General features: G+C 43.8%; 1 protein-coding gene across 1 annotated transcript in view; it reads left to right on the top strand.

Moving 5' to 3' along the window:
• Positions 1-20,154, top strand: part of cpxm2 (carboxypeptidase X (M14 family), member 2) — a 133,742-nt gene that overhangs the window by 50,352 nt on the left and 63,236 nt on the right. The window contains exon 4 of the mRNA XM_078413571.1: positions 2,257-2,396. Within this exon, the coding sequence (XP_078269697.1) occupies positions 2,257-2,396 (140 nt within the window). The remainder of the gene's footprint in view (positions 1-2,256; positions 2,397-20,154) is intronic.

Here is a 20,154-nt window from a genome sequence, read left to right as displayed (position 1 = left end):
TGCTGGGTCCAGGACAGACCTTCAAAGATATGCACACCCAGGAATTTGAAGTTTTTGAATCTCTCCACCATCATCCCATCGATAAAGGTCTCTCACATTCTTAAAATATCAAAACACTGTTATCAATTACTGCAAAATTCCTCTCAACTATTTCCCTTTCCTCCCTGATCCAAGCCAATGCTATCCATTACCCATCAAAATTCTAGCAGGAATTTTAATCTGTAAAATTGTCCAAAGAAGGATCCGTTATTAGGTTTGTTTCAACTGGATGGGATTTAATGACTGGAGAACAATTCAGTGCAGTCAAGCACTACATATATGATCTGTTGCCAATGTGAGTTTGCTCCGTTTTTGCATGTGTAACAAATGAGTGAGGATATATCATTTATAACTCTGCCTTCATTATTTATGTACTGAACTTGTGGCCTCCATAATGTTTGGGACAAAGACCCATCATTTATTTATTTGCCTCTGCACTCCACAATTTGAGATTTGTAATAGAAAAAATCACATGTGGTTAAAGTGCACATTGTCAGATTTTATTAAAGGCCATTTTTATACATTTTAGTTTCACCATGTAGAAATTACAGCTGTGTTTATACATGCCCCCCCCAATTTCAGGACACCATAATGTTTGGGACACATGGCTTCACAGGCGTTTTTAATTGCTCAGGTGTGTTTAATTGCCTCCTTAATGTAGGTATAAGAGAACTCTCAGCACCTAGTCTTTCCTCCAGTCTTTCCATCAGCTTTGGAAACTTTTATTGCTGTGTATCAACATGAGGATCAAAGTTGTGCCAATGAAAGTCAAATAAGCCATTGTGAGACTTAGAAACAATAATAAAAATGTTAGAGACATCAGCCAAACCTTAGGCTTACCAAAATCAACTGTTTGGACCATCATTAAGAAGAAAGAGAGCACTGGTGAGCTTACTAATCGCAAAGGCGCTGGCAGGCCAAGGAAGATCTCCACAGCTGATGACAGAATTCTCTCTATAATAAAGAAAAATCCCCAAACATCTGTCCGACAGATCAGAAACACTCTTCAGGAGTCAGGTGTGGATTTGTCAATGACCACTGTCTGCAGAAGACTTCATTAACAGAAATACAGAGGCTACACTGCATGCAAGCAACTGGTTAACCGCAAAAATAGGATGGCCGGGTTACAGTTTGCCAAGAAATACTTGAAAGAGGAGCTACAGTTCTGGAAAATGGTCTTGTGGACAGATTAGATGAAGATTAATTTATATCAGAGTGATGGCAAGAGCAATGTATGGAGGAGAGAGGAACTGCCCAAGATCTAAAGCATACCATCTCATCTGTGAAACACGGTGGTGGGGGTGTTATGGGCATGTATGACTTCTGAAGGTACTGGCTCACTTATCTTCATTGATGACACAACTGCTGATGGTGGTAACATAATGAATTCTGAAGTGTACAGACACATCCCATCTGCTCAAGTTCAAACAAATGCCTCAAAACTTATTGGCCAGCGGCTCATTCTACAGTAAGACAATGATCCTAAACATACTGCTAAAGCAACAAAGGAGTTTTTCAAAGTTTAAAAAATGGTCAATTCTTGAGTGGCCAAGTCAATCACCCGATCTGAACCCAACTGAGCTTGCCTTTTATATGCTGAAGTGAAAACTGAAGGGGACTAGCCCCCAAAACATGCATAAGCTAAAGATGGCTGCAATACAGGCCTGGCAGAACATCACCAGAGAAGACAGCCAGCAACTGGTGATGTCCATGAATCGCAGACTTCAAGCAGTCATTGCATGCAAAGGATATGCAACAAAATACTAAACATGACTACTTTACATTTATGGTGCCCTAAAATGAGGGGACTATATATAAACACTGGGTGAAACCAAAATGTATAAAAATGGCTTTTCATAAAATCTGACAATGTGCACTTTAACCACATATGATTTTTCTATTACAAATCTCAAATTGTAGAGTACAGAGGCATATAAATAAAGGATGTTTTTTTCCCCCCAAACATTATGGAGGGCACTGCATAAGCAAGTTATAAGGTCATAGGTGATAGGAGCAGAATTAGGCCATTTAGCCCATCATTTCTACTCCGCCATTCAATCATGGCTGATCTGTCCCTCCCTCCTCACCCCATTCCTGCCTTTTCCCCATAGTCCCTGACACCCGTACTAATCAAGAATCTATTTATCTTTGACTTTAAAAGATTTAAAGCTAACATTCGGGTGACTGACAGAGGCTGTGTCTTTTTTCTACCCACAGGCTGGCATCTACGAAGATGACTTCTACGATGGAGCTTGGTGTGCTGGCAGGAATGATTATTCACAATGGTTTGAAGTGGATGCCAGACGACTAACTAAATTCACTGGAGTAATAACACAAGGAAGAAACTCACTGTGGACGTAAGTAAGACTACCTGTTTTGGAATAAAGAGGGTTTCAAAGCCTCATGTCATTTACTTCTGCAGCACTAAGATCGAAGCAGAGAATTTGGGAGAATATGAGGATTACATGCATTGAGTATTAATAATTTAAAAAAAGACTTTGGTGTAAACACTCAGCAGGTCAGACAGCATCTGCGGAAAGAGAATGTTACATGTCTTGGACCTTTCAACAGAACTGAGTAGAACAGAAATAAGGTAATCTTGGTAGCAGAGAGATTGAGGAGGGCAATGGGTGGAGCAAAGGGAATTTCTTTGATAGGAAGAAAGAATGCAATAAGCATTACTTTTGTAGTCAGATTTAGCTGGAATTTTAAGTTGTGTTTCTCTTTTGGTTAAAAACAGCTCCATCTTTCTATTTGCCTTATCATGGCAAGATTTATTTTCTGCAATGTGTCACGGGTTGCCCAGTCAATAGCTTTTGGCTTTTGTCTTTAATACTTCCACAAACTGCCTTCTTCATCTGTTCAAATCTTCATCTCACTATGTATTCTGATCTCCGAACTCCCACATCTCACCTATTGCTAAAGCTGTTTTCAAAAAGCTTTAGTTTGAAGCATCTATTGGCTTCCATGACTATTTATTTTAATTGCCTAAGCCAATTAGAACACTGCACTAAAGTAAATACAGAATTTATTGGAAACACCCAACAAGCCTGATGGGTTATTGCCTTGAAAGATGAATTATTTTTCTCTCTCCACAGAACACTACCCAATCTGTAGTTTAGTTTAGTTTAGTTTAGAGATACAGGCTCTTCGGCCCACACAGTCCACGCCAACCAGCGATCACCCATACACTAGTTCCATCCTACACACTTGGGACTATATACAGAAGCCAATTAACCTACTAATCTGCACATCTTTGGAAGGTGGCAGGAAACCAGAGCCCCTGGAGAGAACCCACAAGGTCACAGGGAGAATGTGCAAACTTCATGCAGGCAGCAGGTGTAGTCAGGATCGAACAAGGGCCTCTGGGAATGTAAGGCAACGACTCTACTGCTGCGCCACTGTGCAGCCCCTGATGGAATAATTCCTGAAATTTCTGGTTTTACTTTAGTGTTTCAGGATCAGGAATGAGCAACATCCAGATATTTTCAATATCTAAACTCTGCTCTTTCAAGGCGGGGCAGTGGCACAGCTGGTAGAGCTGCTGCCTCACAGCGCCAGAGACCGGGGATTGATCCTGACCATGGCTGCTGTTCGAGTGGTGGGTGCACATGGATTATCAGGCCTTTGATAAGGTGCTGCATGTGAGGCTGCTAAACAAGATGAGAGCCCATGGTAATAGAGGGATGATAGTGACATGGATAGAAGTTACAGAATGGCAGAAGACAAAGAGTGGGTATGAAGGGGACTTTTTCTTGTTGGCTGCTGGTGAGTAGTGGTGTCTGCAAGGGTCGGCATTAGGTCCGCTACTCCACATGTTGAATATTAATGATTTGGATGAGGGGACTGATGGCTTTGTATCCAAGTTTGCGGATGATACAAAGACAAGTGGAGGGATTGTTAGTGTACAGGAAGCAGGAACTCTGCAGTAGGATTCAGACAGGTTGGGAGAGGGAGCAAAGAAGTGGCAGATGGAATACAGCCCAGCATAGTGTGTGGTCATGCACTTTGGTAGTAGGAATAAAGGCATAGACTATTTTCAAAATGGGTAGAGGATTCAGAAATCGGAAGTGCAAAGGGATTTGGGACTGCTGGCACAGGATTCACAAAAGTTCATTTGCAGGTTGAATCCTTAGTAAGGGAGGCAAATGCAATGTTCGGGCAAGGACTCCCAATGAAAGGACTAGAAAAGCAGGGATGTAATTCTGAGGTTTTATAAGGCACTGGTCAGACTGCATTTGAAGTATTGTGAGCGGTTTCGAGCCCCATATCTGTGGAGGGATGTGCTAGTGTTGGAGAGGGTCCAGAGAAGGTTTAATAGAATGATCCCAGGAATGATTGGGTTAACGTATGGTGAGCGTTTGACGGCTCTGTGGCCTGTACCCATTGGAGTTTAGAAGGATGAGAGGGGACCTCATTGAAACCTAAAGAATAGTGAAAAGCCCGTATAGAATGGATGTGGAGAGGATGAATCCACGGGTGGGAGAGTCTCGGACCAGACGGCAGAGTCTCAAAATAAAAGCATATTCATTCAGAAAGGAGATGTGGAGGATTTATTTTAGCCAGTGGTTGGTGAATCTGTGGAATTCATTACCACAAATACTGTAGAGACCAAGTCATTGGGTATTTTTAAAGTGGAGATTGACAAGTTCTTGAATAGTTAGGGTGTCAAATGATGCGGGGAGAAGGCAGGAGAATGAGGTTGTGAGGGAAAGAATGAATGGTGAAGTAGACTCGATGGACCAAGTGGCCTGATTCTGCTCCCATGACATGAACTTATGAGCTTCTCCCTGTGATTATGTGGGTCTCCTCAGGGTTTCCCATCTCATCCCAAAGATCTGTAGGTTTGTCAGTTAATTGGCCTCTGAAAATTGACCCTGATGATGGGGAATGGATGAGAAAGTGGGATAATATAGAATTAGCGTGATTGGGTGATCAATGGTCGGCGTGGACTCAGTGGACCGAAGGGCCTGTTTCCATGATGTATCTGTCAACTAAACCAAAGCATTTCTCTCATGCTCCAGCACAGTATTCAGAGAAGATGCTTATTATCATATGGGTAATCCATCTTCCACATCCAGTCTTCAACTGCTTCAAGATATCCTTGCTCTACTTCTATATTGGCATGACTGCTGTGATGGATTTTCCTCTCGTGATCCTCGGTAGTTGAAGGCACACATCACCCTCTCGTGTCTTCTAGGACCACACTCAGCTACCGACTTGTAACATCTTTGCTTTGGAGTAATCGTTTCATCGCATCTTTTTTCCCCTTATGGTATTTACTATTTTTCAACCAGTTTTTTTCCCAATCATGCTTTTAGTTTAGTTTAGTTTAGTTTAGGGGAACAGCGCGGAAACAGGCCCTTTGGCCCACCGGGTCCGTGCCGACCCCGAATATTAACACGATCCTACACACACTAGGGACAATGTTTACATTTACCAAGCCAATTAACCTATAAACCTGTATGTCTTTTTGCTAATTTCCAAACCATTTCAATTTTAAAATGTTAATTTCTTTTCCCTCATGCAAAAAAACCCAATGTTTACACAGTATCTTACCTAATTAAATTATAGCCTAGAATTACTACACTCCTGTGGGCGAATTTTACTCCTGATTATAGTTCAAAGCAAATTATATATTAGTTCAGCTTTTCATTATACAGGTCATCCTGTCCCTTGCAATCAAGAAGTATAATGATGACTCAATCGCGCTAAGTTTACACAGTGACTGCAAAGTAAAAGTTACCTAAACACATGTCTCCTCCCCCTCCCCTCTTCTCCCTCCCCTCCTCCACCCTCCTCCCCTCCTCCACCCTCCCCCACCCCCATCCTCCCCCACCCCCACCCTCCCCCACCCCCATCCCCCCCACCCCCATCCTCCCCCACCCCATCCTCCCTCCCCCCATCCTCCCTCCCCCCATCCATCACTCACTCACTCACTCACTCACTCACTCACTCACTCACTCACTCACTCACTCACTCACTCACTCACTCACTCACTCACTCACTCACTCACTCACTCACTCACTCACTCACTCACTCACTCACTCACTCACTCACTCACTCACTCACTCACTCACTCACTCACTCACTCCCTCACTCCCTCCCACCCCCCTCCCTCCACCCCTCCCTCCCGAGAACAGCCCGTGGTTGCCGTAGCAACCCGCCTCCTGACCCAGGTGGTCGCCATTGGTTGGGGAGAGGGGGGGGATGCGTCCTGTCCCGTCCCGGTGCGGGGATTTTTAGTTGTAGACGGCGACAGCTCTCCCACTGTCGTTGAGCCGCTGGACTCTGGGCGGCTTGGGGAAGGCGCTGAGCCGGCCGGGGAGAGGAGGGGAGACGGGGGAGCCGAGGGCAGGCCCAGCGCCAGGCCCAGGCCTCGGCCTCCACCTCCACCAAGGCCTGGCCTCACCGCCGCTGCTGCTGCTGCCGCCTTTCCCCTTGGCCCACCTCAGGCTCACGGTTACCCGGTCACGTCCAGGCCCAGGCTCCGGCTGCTTCCCCTGGCACCAGGCCTGGCTCTCCCGCCCCCAAGAGACAGGCGGCCGAGCCCTGCTGAATGGGCCCCAACTGCGCAGGCGCAGTCGTGTTTGTTCTGCGTACGCGCAGATGCGGCAGCCATCTTACATAAGTACCAGGTCAACGGAGCTCCAACTGCGCATGTGCGGTTTTTTAAACTTTAAACTGTGAATAACTTTAAAAATATAACACCGATTTCAATGAAACTTCTCCCTCGGACTATGGGACGACGGTGAGTAAGGTGGGCCTAAAATTGTCACACTATTGTGTACTGTTTTGGCTGTAGTTCAGGAACAAGCGAACAAACGAGAGTTTTAGTATATAGATTAGTTAATATTATCAAAACAAAAGCATGAAATGGCTGCTCTTGTTGCAGTTGATGGAAGTGTTAAATTCTTGTAATATTGGAAAAATATAGAGATCCCAGTGGATGCCTGGGTGAATTCTCAACTCACAGCACATTGCTTGAGATGTCCATTGATATGTACGTTCTCAAACAGAGCATGTTCCATTTCTCAGGCCAAATTTAGTAAGTGTGCAACCTTTTCAGACCGATGCAGAGAATGCCTTCTGCCCTGAGGTAGGGTTTGAAACACGACTTTCACAAGAGCAGCCACTCTGAATTAATGTGATAAAAGGACTGAAGCAATGTGTGAGACTTTTAATAGAAACTTCAGTGGTCCGGGGAAATTATAAGCATTTCTCCACCAGCTTATCAAGGATCTGTAATGAATATCTTGAACTTTAGTACCAAATGCAAAATTGAAAACATTATTTTACTGGTTTAAATTCTTTTAACCTCTACCTGTTAAATTTAATAAGCCAATTATTTTAAATAGGATAGTAGTCTTGTTAAAGAAATCCACCCAGGAATATGATGCAAATTCATTAGATTGTACCCTAAAGGTAACATTAATGAAACTTTAACCAGAATAACTCAAATCGTTTTGTATTGTTCTCCTAATTACGAAATGTACCAATGAAATCTGAAGTGATCCTATGCTCCGTGGAGAAATAGTGGATCTGTGAGTGCTGCTGATCTATTGACAATATGGTCTATAAACTGTCACTGTTTCTAGACTGCTCAATAGGCATTTAAGCCACCAACAAGAATCAATCAGTATTTTCAGACAGGTGATCTACCACCCACAATTTTAGATTGCACTTTGTCAGAGCATCTGTCAGATCTGTGATAAGTCAAGTAAAAGGCAGCAATATTCTTATCTCTGTAACTGTGGCTAGGTCGTTGACTTTTTGTAACATTACAGCCCAAGTCCTTGGAGCTGAGTTCTGGGCATTGATCTCCGCATTGATCTCTCCTCACAGGGAGCATGTTGACAGCTGGAGGCATTCTGCCTCTTCTTATTCATTGCTTGTCTAGGGATCCCAAGATAATATTTGGGAAACTGAATACCCAATCAGTTTTTAAGATACTTTGCTTCATTCAAACTCTGCCGCAATGCCTATATTCAAAGAGGAACTTTCCTTTCAGAAGTGTTATGTCCCATTAAGCCAAATCCAAGATGCATAGACTGGACTCCATAAGGTCTGACATAAGTGAATGAGGAGATGTTACCTCCTACTTGGGTAAAACTAACAAGCACACACACAATGTATCTCTGCCTTCCCCCCACCTCTGTGCTGTTCAAAATGATTCACAGTCTTTCATTGCTTTTGGCCAATGCTTTTGATGCAGGTGGTAATGAGAGTTGTGGATCAGTAAATTGTTGAAGTATTCAGACTCCCTCTAGGTCGAGTTGGAATTAGTATGTGGCACCATTCACATTTTCAGAATGTCCTAAAGTAATTCACAACCAATGAAGTACTTCTGAATTGGACTCATGGTTGGAATTTTGGAAATGTAGGTACCAAGGTAAATACATACCAATCCCACAAATGCAATAATGGTCATTTTATTCAGTTTAAATAATGTTAATGGAGACACATGAGTATTGGGCAGGGTATGATGCAAAACACCCTTGCTCTTCTTTAAGTGGTGTCTGACATTCATCTGAGAAAAATACTTCAAACTCAATGTTAAGGGAAGATTTCAGGTAAAAATAAGTCATTTATTTTGCTTGCTGTGGCTTGCTTGCTTCGTGATTAATGTTGCTAATTTTATGCTTCTTCTGCAGCTGGGTATTGAAATGCAAATGGTACTGCTTGGTCTTGGCTCCTTGCCTTTGCCACCCCTACTCTCTGAATTGAATAAAAGACTGCGGGTGATTGAGGGGAACTAGGCTAAGGAAAAAATGTCGGACATGTTGCAGCTTGAAAGAAATAGTAGACACAATAGTAGCCATTTTTTAAAAGAGCTTTCTGTTAAGCAAATTAATCCCATGGCTGTTAATTTTTTGTTCTGCACAGATGATCATATCAAGATTGAACCAAGAGTAGCATGCTTATTTGTCTATAACAATTTGTTTTCAAAATACATTGCAGCATCTCAAAAGAAATCCATTGCCAGAGCAAGTCTCATTGGTAATTTAAACAAAATGCTGGAAGAACTTAGTGGGTCAGACAGCATCTGTCGAAAGAGAGACACAAAATTATGGAGTAACTCAGCGGGTCAGGCAGAATAAGATCACCCCTCATCCTCCTGCGCTCCATGGAATAGAGATCCAGCCTACTCAACCTCTCCCTATAGCTCACACCATCTAGTCCTGGCAACATCCTCGTAAATCTTTTCTGAACTCTTTCAAGCTTGACGATATCTTTCTTATAACATGGTGCCCAGAACTGAACACAATATTCTAAATGCGGTCTCACCAACGTCTTATACAACTGCAACATGACCACCCAACTTCTATACTCAATATTCTGACTGATGAAGGCCAAAGTGCCAAAAGCCTTTTTGACCACTTTATCCCCCTGCGACTCGACCTTCAAGGAAAGATGCACCTGGTTTAGATTCCTCTGCTCTACAACACTACAACCCATAGGCCTACCATTTACTGTGTAGATCCTGCCCTTGTTCGATGTCCCAAAATGCAACACCTCACACTTCTCTGTATTAAATTCCACCAACCATTCCTCCGCCCACCTGGCCAATCGATCCAAATCCTGCTGCAATCTTTCACAACCATCTTCACTGTCTATAAAACCACTCACTTTTGTATCATCAGCAAACTTGCTAATCTTGCTCTGTATGTTCTCATCCAAATCATTGATGAAGATGACAAACAGTAACAGGCCCAGCACCGAACCCTGAGGCACACCACTAGTCACAGGCTTCCAGTCCGAGAAGCAACCTTCCACCATCACCCTCTGCTTCCTTCCATGGAGCCAATTTGCTATCCATTCAGCTGACTCTCCTTAGATCCCAGGCGATCTAACCTTCCAGAGCAGCCTACCATGCGGAACCATGTCGAATGCCTTACTGAAATCCATGTACACAACATCTACAGCTCTGCCCTCATCGACCTTTTTGGTCGCGTCTTCAAAAAAATCAATCAGATTTGTGAGACATGACCTCCCACATACAAAACCATGCTGACTGTCCCTAATCAGCCCTTGCCCATCCAAATGCCTTTATAACCTATCCCTTGGAATACACTCTAGTAACTTTCCAACAACAGATGTTAAGCTCACTAGCCTATAGTTCCCAGCATTTCCCTGCAGCCCTTGAAAAGAGGCACAACATTTGCCATCCTCCAGTCTTCCAGCACCTCTCCTATATTTAAGGACGACTTGTAAATTTCCACCAGGGCTCCCGCAATTTTCTCTCTAGTTTCCCGCAATGTCCTCGGATATATCTGATCAGGCCTTGGAGATTTGTCTACCTTCTTACATGACAGTACCTTCAGTACATCTTTGACGGTAACACTGACTGCTCTGAAGACACTTCCATTGACTGCCCCAAGTTCCTCTGTCCTACTGTCTTTCTCCTCAGTAAATACAGAGGAGAAATACTCATTGAGGACATTGCCCGTCTCCTGTGGCTCCACACAGAGGTGACCACTTTGATTCCTGAGAGGTCCCACTCTCTCTCCAGTTGCCCTTTTCCCCTTATGTATTTATAAAATCGTTTGGGATTGTCCTTAATGCTACCCGCCAGAGCTATCTCCTGCCCCCTTTTTGCCCTTCCGATCTCCTTTTTGAGTTTACTCCTTAGCTCCTGAAACTCCTGCAGGAATGCACTTGATTCCAGCTGCCTAAACCTGTCCCATGCATCCTTCTTGTTTTTGACCAATGCCTCAATTTCCCTCGTCAGCCTAGCTTCCTTACATTTGCTTGCTTTGCCCTTCGCTCTAACGGGGACGTACATATCCTGAGCTTTTCGTCAGCACACTTAAAAATATCCCACTTGGCCGATGTTCCTTTCCCCTCAAATAACCTGCTCCAGTCAACTTGAGCGAGACCTTCTCTCATACCCTCAAAGTTGGCCTTACCCCAGTTGAGCATTTTAACACGTGGACCCTCTCCGTCCCTATCCATAACTATCTTAAACCTAATCGAACTGGTCACAAAAGGCTCCTCCACAAACACTTTATTAACTTGCCCTTCCCAATTTCCCAATACTAGATCCAGCGTTGCCCTCTCTCATGTGGGGGCCTCTACATACTGCTTAAGAAAACGCTCCTGAACACTTTTGAAGGATTGCACCCCATTTAAACCCTGCTCACTATGATTTTCCCAGTCTATATTGGGAAAATTAAAATCCCCTACTACAATAACCTTATTTGACCTGCAGCTGGCTGCAATCTCCTGGCACATTTGTTCTTCCAATTCCCGTTGACTATTCGGGGGTCTGTAGTACACCTCCAACAAGGTGATCATCCCTTTTTTGTTCCTCAGCTCCACCCATATAGCCTCACTAGATGAACCATTGGTAATGTCACCTCTGATCACTGCCGTGACATCCTTCTTAACCAGCAATGTAACCCACCCTCCTCTTTTTCCCTCACCCCAGTCTCTCCTGAACCTCCTGTATCCCGGAGCATTGTGCTGCCAGTCCTGCCCATCCCTTAACCAGGTTTCAGTCATGGCTACAACGTCCCAATCGCTCATACCTATCCATGGCCTAAATCATCTGCCTTACCCGTCAGGCCCCTTGCATTAAAATACGTGCAGTTTAAACCAACCCTCCTTCCTTGCTCTCCACCTTTCATCTGCCTATTCTGTCCACTAACCTTTCCCACACCACCATCCATACCAACTTCTAGCCTCTCATGTGCCTCTGTACTGTACGAGATCCCACCCCTCTGCCAATCTAGTTTAAACCCTGCCTTGTAGCATTAGCAAACCTGCCCGCTAGGATGTTGGTCCCCCTCCAGTTACGGTGGGGAAGTGTGGTAAAGCAGCGTTGTGGGACATGCCCAGCAGATCAGGCTGAATTGATAGAGACAGACCCTGTTCACATTGGTAGCACGTAACACAGACAAAGAAACATAATCAGCCTCTATATATACTCCATTAACCCATTTGCCTGGTCACATCGTTTCTCAGATCTTTCCTTTTTCCTAGCTGTCCCTTTTGCCACCTTCTCTGCAACTTAAAATTATCTTTTTTTATAGGTCCCATTTCTGAAGAAGGGTCTCCAACTGGAAACATGACCTCAATTTCTCTTTCCACAGACGATGCCTGATCTGCTGAGTGTTTCCATGTTTTTCGGGGTTTTTTTTCAGATTTCAAGCATGCACTTTCATTTTATTTGCTATTGCTAATTTTCCTGAAACCGTGGTTGAAACCACTGTCTTTGACTCTCATCACAACCTCTGCTCAATAGTTACCAACAGCGCCCTCTCTGAACACTGGCTCAGAATGAACCAGACTGTTTGTAACTTTTGCATTCTTTTTAACCCATGGCAGTGTTTCCAACCTCATATTCTCTACCATAACGATTCCCACCTTTGAACTAACACCCATTATTTCCATTATTTCTACAGCTCAAATGTAGCTGGAACTCTAGGTCATGTCTCTAGCATCTACTGTTGAACCTTGATAAATGCAGTAAACTCTACCCTGCTGGTTAAAACCATGGTTACATCCACCAACTGCTCTTGGTCTTTCTATGGTACGCTTAGCTCTGGTCCAATACCACACATTTTAAATTATTATCCAGATATTCAGATTCCTCCATTTTGGATATCATATACTTCCATAGAGGGATTCACTGGATCTTAACTGCCTAAACTTGATGTATGCCTCTTTCTTTTCTCTGACCAGAGCTTCAATATTTCTTGTCATCACGGTTCCCGCTACTCGCAACCTTATCCTTCACCCCTTAGCCCTTGCTATTGTACTTTTAAAGGCACCCACTTTCCAGATGGACCTTCACCTGCAAACAGTTTCACCCAGTTCACTCTTGAATGTTCTTGCCTAAAGCCTCCAAAATTGGCCTTTGTACAATTTAAGACCTTAACTTGTGCTATCATTTTTCATAAATATTTTAGAACAAGTAGAATGTTGGTCAGTAGTCCCAAAGTACTCCTCCAGTGAAACTTCAGTCACTTGGCCTACCTCATTCCACAAGAAGGGATCCAGTGTTGTGGCCTCTCGAGTAGAGGCCTTTGTTTATTAATTAAGGAAACATTCAACAAATTCCACTCTGAGTGACTTTAGACTTTTAGACTTTAATGATACAGCGCGGAAACAGGCTTTTTGGCCTACCGAGTCTGGGTCGACCAGTGATCACCCCATACACTAACACTATCCTACACACAAGGGATGTTATTTTTACAACTTACCAAAGCCAAATCCCTAACAACACTATACGTCTTTAGAATGTCGGAGGAAACCAGAGCACCCGGAGAAAACCCACGCAGGGAGAACGTACAAACTCTGTACAGACAGCATCCGTAGTCAGGATCGAACCTGGGTCTCTGGCGCTGTAAGGCAGCAACTCAACCATGCTACATGCAACCCCAGTGCTACATGCAAATATTCTATCAGGTTAAGGGACCAGATGCACGTGAAATAAAATAGGGCAGTTGCTTCTTATGTTTCTCTAGTTATTCCACTTTATACAGCAGAGTCTAGCAGCCGCATTGCCAAGACCAGCATCCAAATGACAGATTAAAAGCAGCAAACCACGACCCACAAAGGGCACTCTGTCCAATCAGCACAAGTACATTCATTAGAAGTAGAGGGATGGCTGTGACAATACTTTTACCAAATTGAGGAGTTTTAAGCTACATCTTTTAAGCTGACGTGCATTTCGAAATCATCCTGTCTTCGTGAATTTGAGAGTTTCACTTGGCCACACCTGGTAAATAAGAGAATTCTACTTTTCACTTCAATATTTTGATTGAAACATCCACTGCGGAGATGCATGCAGAAATCTCTATATGTGTAGCAATTAAACTCATGCAATGTCTTCCTTCCATGGTGCCTGATCACGAGCCGACAGAACGATCAACTTTGTTTATGCCTAGCAGCCACCACAGAAGTGGAAATTGCAAGCAGACCACTGGGACTATTAAAGGATCATGCAGCTCTCATTAAAATCACAGTTGAACTACAAGGCCAGTATCCATTAATGTCAAATTCTGTTTGTGTTCGGCTGTGGAATGCTGTCGGCATGAAGCAAGCAGGAAAGCCTCCCTGGTTTTACTCATTTAGATCGACTATTTATTTAGAGGAACCTCTGTGACGTAGGAGATTCTCACCCTAATTACTACTTTAAATCAGAGCATTTAACGAAAGTGTAGCGGATGTTAGCCATAGGGGTTGACTGTGACTGAAAGACCATGAATTAAAAGCAGAAGCCTAATGCGACTGAAATGTCTCTTTGAAATTTGATGTCTTTTTGTTTTTTTTTATCTGCCTTGTTGTCTTGTGAGTCCTCCTAATGCTTGATGTGTGGGTGGAAATGCTTCATGCCATCTTCCAGAGCAAAGCAATCTGCAGAGTGGGTGCTAATTAAAAATAAATAAATGATGGAAGGCAGCAGTGGTGTGCATGTGTTGAATACCTTTTGAAAAGGCTATAAATTTTGCTGGTTATCTCTGAACTCATTAGATTCTTTGCAGATTATTTAATAAGGATGACTCTACCGGTGGGATAATGAATTTGTTGAATTGTTAATACAGTCGATAATTAGGGTGCACATTTTAACAAGCTATCTTATTTTCATTTACTCACACTGGTGGAAGATAAGGATGAGAATATTATCAGGGCACATAATTCTTGTCAGTCATACTTGGTTAACGTTATATTAACTGGCAGTCTTTAGGAGCCCACTCCAGTTTCTCTTGTCCTAGTTATTCTGCATGGACTATCTGAGAATTTACGATTTCACATGACTCTGATGAGAAGTTGACAAAGTTCACTCGGATCATTAACAAAATGCGGCGGCAGTAGTGAAGCCTCGCGACGATGAGGCCTCGGCGGTGGTGAAGCCTCGCGGGTCGACACGCGGTCGACGGTCGATGAGAGCAGGAGAACCGCCGTGAGGGGGGAGGGGAAGAACAATGGAGGATCTGGCGTGGGGGGAACCGCCGTGAGGGGGGAGGGGAAGAACAATGGAGGATCCGGGATGGGGGGGACCACCATGAGGGGGGAGGGGAAGAGCAATGGAGGATTCGGCGTGGGGGGACCGCCGTGAGGGGGGAGGGGAAGAACAATGGAGGACCCGGCGTGGGGGGACCGCCGTGAGGGGGGAGGGGAAGAACAATGGAGGACCCGGCGTGGGGGGGACCTCCGTGAGGGGGGAGGGGAAGAACAATGGAGGACCCGGGATGGGGGAACCTCCGTGAGGGAGGTGGGGGGAGAACAAAGGATAATGGGGACCCAGCGTGGGGAAACCGCTGTGGTGGGGTGGGGGGGGGGGATAACAAAAGGAGGAGCCGGCGTGCTTTGTAAGTTTGGTGGCCGCTATTTGTATACGTTGGGTATGCAAGCAAAGAACGTCACTGCCTCGTCACATGTGACAATAAAGTATTTCATTCCAAAATTTTATTTCAAACTACTGGGACAAAAGACCCTACTTAAATTGGACAAATTCATCATTTAACATTTATTGTCTGAATTTTGCTTTAAGAGTTCACTTTTGGATGATTTTTTTCCAATCTGTTCTGCATTTTAGAAACATAGGTGCAGGAGTAGGCCATTCGGCCCTTCGAGCCTGCACCGCCATTTTACTGCATGCTGAATGAAATCATATGTGTAGGGAGGAACTGCAGATGCTGGTTTAAACTGAAGATAGACACAAAAAGCTGGAGTAACTCAGCAGAAAAAGCAGCATCTCTGGAGAGGAATAGAAACATAGAAAATAGGTGCAGGAGTGGGCCATTCGCCCCTTCAAGCCAGCACCACCATTCAAAATGATCATGGCTGATCATCCAAAATCAGTACCCCGTTCCTGCTTTTCCCCCCATATCCCTTGATTCCATTAGCCCTAAAAACTGTATCTTCAGGGTCTCAACCCGAAACGTCACCCATTCCTTTTAATTTAAAGATACAGAACGGAAACAGTCCCTTTCGGCCCACCGGGTCCGCGCCGACCAGCGATCCCTGCACACTAACACTATCCTACACCCACTAGGGACAAGTTTTACATTTACCAGGCCAATCAACCTACAAACCTGTACGTCTTTGGAGTGTGGGAGGAAACCGTAGACCTCAGAGAAAATCCACGCAGGTCACGGGGAAAACATACAAACTCCGTACAGACAGCACCTGGAGTTGGAATCGAACCCGGGTCTCCGGCGTTGCATTCGCTGCAAGGCAGCAACTCTACCGCTGTGCCACCGTGCCACCAGAGATGCTCCAGAGATGCTACCTGACCCGCTGAGTTACTCCAGCATTTTGTGTCCATATCTTCACTGTCCAAATATATGGACTCGTGATATGTTAACTAAGCAACTCGAGTTTGAAGGATGTATTGTTAACAAATTCTGCATGTTTCAAGGGAACAGCTACACAATTGCAATCATGAATTCTGCAGTGCAGGAAGGCAGCACTCCCATTGATGCCCTCAGTCAGATGGCTCTACAAAACGCCATCAATTTCTGTTTCTACCCTTGCTGTAGCTATGCTTCCAAATCCCAGCCATTCCCAACGGTTACAGATCTATGTATGGTTGCATACATTGGGTATGCAAGCAAAGAATCTCACTGTGCCTAGTCACATATAACAATAAAGTATTCCAAATAAAATATTCCATTCCATCTATTTCTTCACTTCTTGGATTTTATTTCCACCCTCTTTAGAAATAGACTTACCAGTGATAAATAGCACAATTCTTTTCCCATGCACCACTATCTGTTTAATGAAACAGTGTGGATGGGATAGAAATCTAGCTCTCTGGGGAACAGGTTAATGGTTGCAAACATTTTGTCACTGTAATTCTCTGCCCTGCTTTGAACGTGCTGCCTTTGACCTTCGACACTGCTTAAATGGAGCCCAACATAAACATAAGGGTGACACAGTGGTGCAGCTGGTAGAGATACTGCCTCAAAGCCCCAGAGACCTTGGTTTGATCCTGCCCTCGGGTGCTGTCCGTGTGGCGTTTGCAAGTTCTAGTTGTGACCACATGGGTTTCCTCTGATGCTCCGGTTTCTCCCCATGTCCCAAAGATGAGAGGGATTGTAGATTAAATGGCCTCTGTAAATTGCCCCCAAGTGGGTAAGGAGTGGATGTAAAAGTATGACAACATAGAATTAGTGTGAATGGGTGATTGATGGTCAGTGTGGACTTGATGGGCCGAAGGGCCTGTTTCTGTGCAGTATCTTTCAATCAATCAATCAAATAGCAACTCGTATTCAAGAATTATGAGATATTCCTCAGTTCCCAGCTGTGAAGGAGTGATTTTCTTCAAATATATCTGCAATTGCCACTTTCCCTTCTGGCAGATCCATCTAGATCATTATCGACAATACAAAAAAAGCCTGCTCTTTTCTTCTGCCAAATTGCATGGAGCTGTGCCCCCTGGTTACTCACCTTATGCCACTGAAAAGTGTTTATTTTTTCACTCATTAAAAACGTTCAGGATTTTAAAGAGACTGTTATCTCTCTTAATGTTATCAACTTCAAAACGAGCAACTCATATTTCTGTCTCACTGCATATCTCCATCACCTGTTCTACCTTTCAGGCAATACATCCCTTGTGCCTTTACAAGAGCATCGATTGCTCTTAAGATGTGATGCCCAGTATTTATATACTCTGCAGATGTTTCATCAACGTTCAGTGTAATGCCACTTTTGTACTTTGTATTAAATCCAACCTCTTATTTACTTTTTTAAAGGCAGTACACTATTATTTATAGAGCCCAGTCATATGCCTTAATATTTATACATAAATACATTCAGACCCAAGCCAGCATAATCAATCATTGCCTAATTTCCCAGCTCGCGCATGCCTTTTATTTGTTAAGTGGAAATCTGCCTGATATCCTTTGCATTGGTCTCAATCTTTTACATTCAGATTGCCAATGCAATATTGTTATAGACCCATGATTGTTCTGTACATTGTTTTATTGTTGCAACTTGCCAACAGGAAAAGTGTAAAATTAACTCAAATTGGAGTCGATGACATTTAAGCCAGTCTTGATATATCTATAGGAAAATAACTGCAGATGCTGGTACAAATCGAAGGTATCACAAAATGCTGGAGTAACTCAGCAGGTCGGGCAGCATCTAGGAGAGAAGGAATGGGTGATGTTTCGGGTCGAGACCCTTCTTCAGACCGAAGAAGGGTCTCGAGCCGAAACGTTACCCATTCCCTCTCTCCTAGATCCTGCCTGACCTGCTGAGTTACTCCAGCATTTTGTGATACCTTGATATATCTATATATATATATATATATATATATATATATATATATATATATAGACAGAACATTTGTTATTGTGAGGAAAAATGTATTTCAAAGGTGCTGTAACTGCTTGGATATCTTCTAAGCCTGTTGATCCTCAGGCTCACAGCTTGTTCTGAGCGCTGTTGCTGCATAGTTCCGGCAATCCACGTTTGATTCTCGTCTTTGGTGCTAACTGCGTGGAATCTTCACACACTGGGTTTTCTCTAGGTGCTCCCGCTTCCCCCCCCCCCCCCCCCCCCCATCCTAAATACATGTTGGTAGGTTACTTGGTTTCTGTAGTTGCAGGAGAAACAGCGATGAGTTGATGGGCTGTTTACTAAGTTCTTGCTGCCTTCCATAACATATGAAAATTGGTAAAATGTTCTATTTTCAGAGTTTTATATAGTTACTTTATTTTACTTTGAATACAAGTTGATGTCTCCATTCGCATTAAATCCTGCCAAGATTTACAATCAAAGAACAATTGACCCTGTTCCTTCCCATGCACAGCTTCACTTGCAACCACTTCAGCAGAGACACATCCACTTTCAGCAGTCCTGTAATTTAGCAGTGTGAGCCGACTAACCCAGGGAAGGGTCAGTAGTTTTCAATACTGAGCCAGTTATAATCGTGACTTGTGCATTAATAAGATAAACGGCCACACTTTGGGCTTAGAATGCTCAAGGGCATTCTAACACTGACTGCGATCCAAGATCACAACAGACCTGCACCAGCAACACTATGGATTGTTTAAGCACAGAAATTTTATTTCATAGCAATTTAATTTCTGGGAACAAAAACCTTTCATCAACCTTCCTAACTTCAGATGTTGCCTGTGTGTAATTTGCATGGATTCCCTGTGACCGTGTAGGTTTTCTCTGGCTGGTCGGTTTCCTCTGATCTCCCAAAGACCTGCAAATTGTTGAGCTGCTGCAATTGAGAATTTCATTGCTCTGTCCGGGACATATGACAATAAAACACTCTTGGCTCTCTTGAAATTGGTAGTAAATTGGCCACAGCAAGTTGTCCGAGAGTGTAGGTGAGTGGCAGAATCTATTGAATATAGAGAATGAAAAATGAGACAAAAGTAGGATTAATGTCAATGGTTTACGGTCAGTCAGTGTGGAATTGGTGGACCAAAGGACCTGTGGCTGTGCTGTTTATCACTATAAATTGACAAATTGAAAATGTTTTGCTTGAGTTCTGGGTCAAATCAGTTGAAGCTTATATACCTTGTGTGAGGGGATAGCTTATGCTGGTTAAAAGGGTTACCTCAACCTAGCAGAGAGCTGACTGACAGACACAAGAAGCTGGACTGGAATCTGGAGCAAAATATAAAATGCTGGAGGAACTCAGCAGGTCAGGGTTCATCTGTGGGGGGAATGCCCAACGTTGTTCAGCCTGATGGATTAGAGAGGGTGAAAGCTGGAAAAGAGAGGGGAGGATGGGGCAAAGCTTGGCAATTGATAGGTGAATACAGATGAGAGAGGGATTGATGGCAGATGAGTAGAACAAGTGACAAAAGGCTAAGAGGTGAAAAAGAGAATGTAGGGTCTCTGATAAGGAAAGAAAAGGAGGGATGAAATGTAAAGCCAGAGGGAGGAATATGGGTGGAACTGGATGGGGGGGAAGGGGAATGAATGGAGGTAAAAGGGAAATATGGTACTCGGGGATGGGAGATGAGCATACGGAGGAGAGAAAGAAAGCAGTACCACTCGGGTAGTGGGAACAATGTGTATGCACCTGGGTTGGGGGTTAGGGAGTGTATGGCGTGAAACTAGAGAATCTGATGTTCATACTGTTGGGTTTGAGGCTACCCAAGTGGAATATGAGATTCTGTTCTTCCAGCTTATGGC

The sequence above is a fragment of the Rhinoraja longicauda genome, chromosome 16 (assembly GCF_053455715.1).
Source record: "Rhinoraja longicauda isolate Sanriku21f chromosome 16, sRhiLon1.1, whole genome shotgun sequence".
NCBI lineage: Eukaryota > Metazoa > Chordata > Chondrichthyes > Rajiformes > Arhynchobatidae > Rhinoraja > Rhinoraja longicauda.
This window is presented reverse-complemented; position numbering and strand designations above follow the sequence as displayed.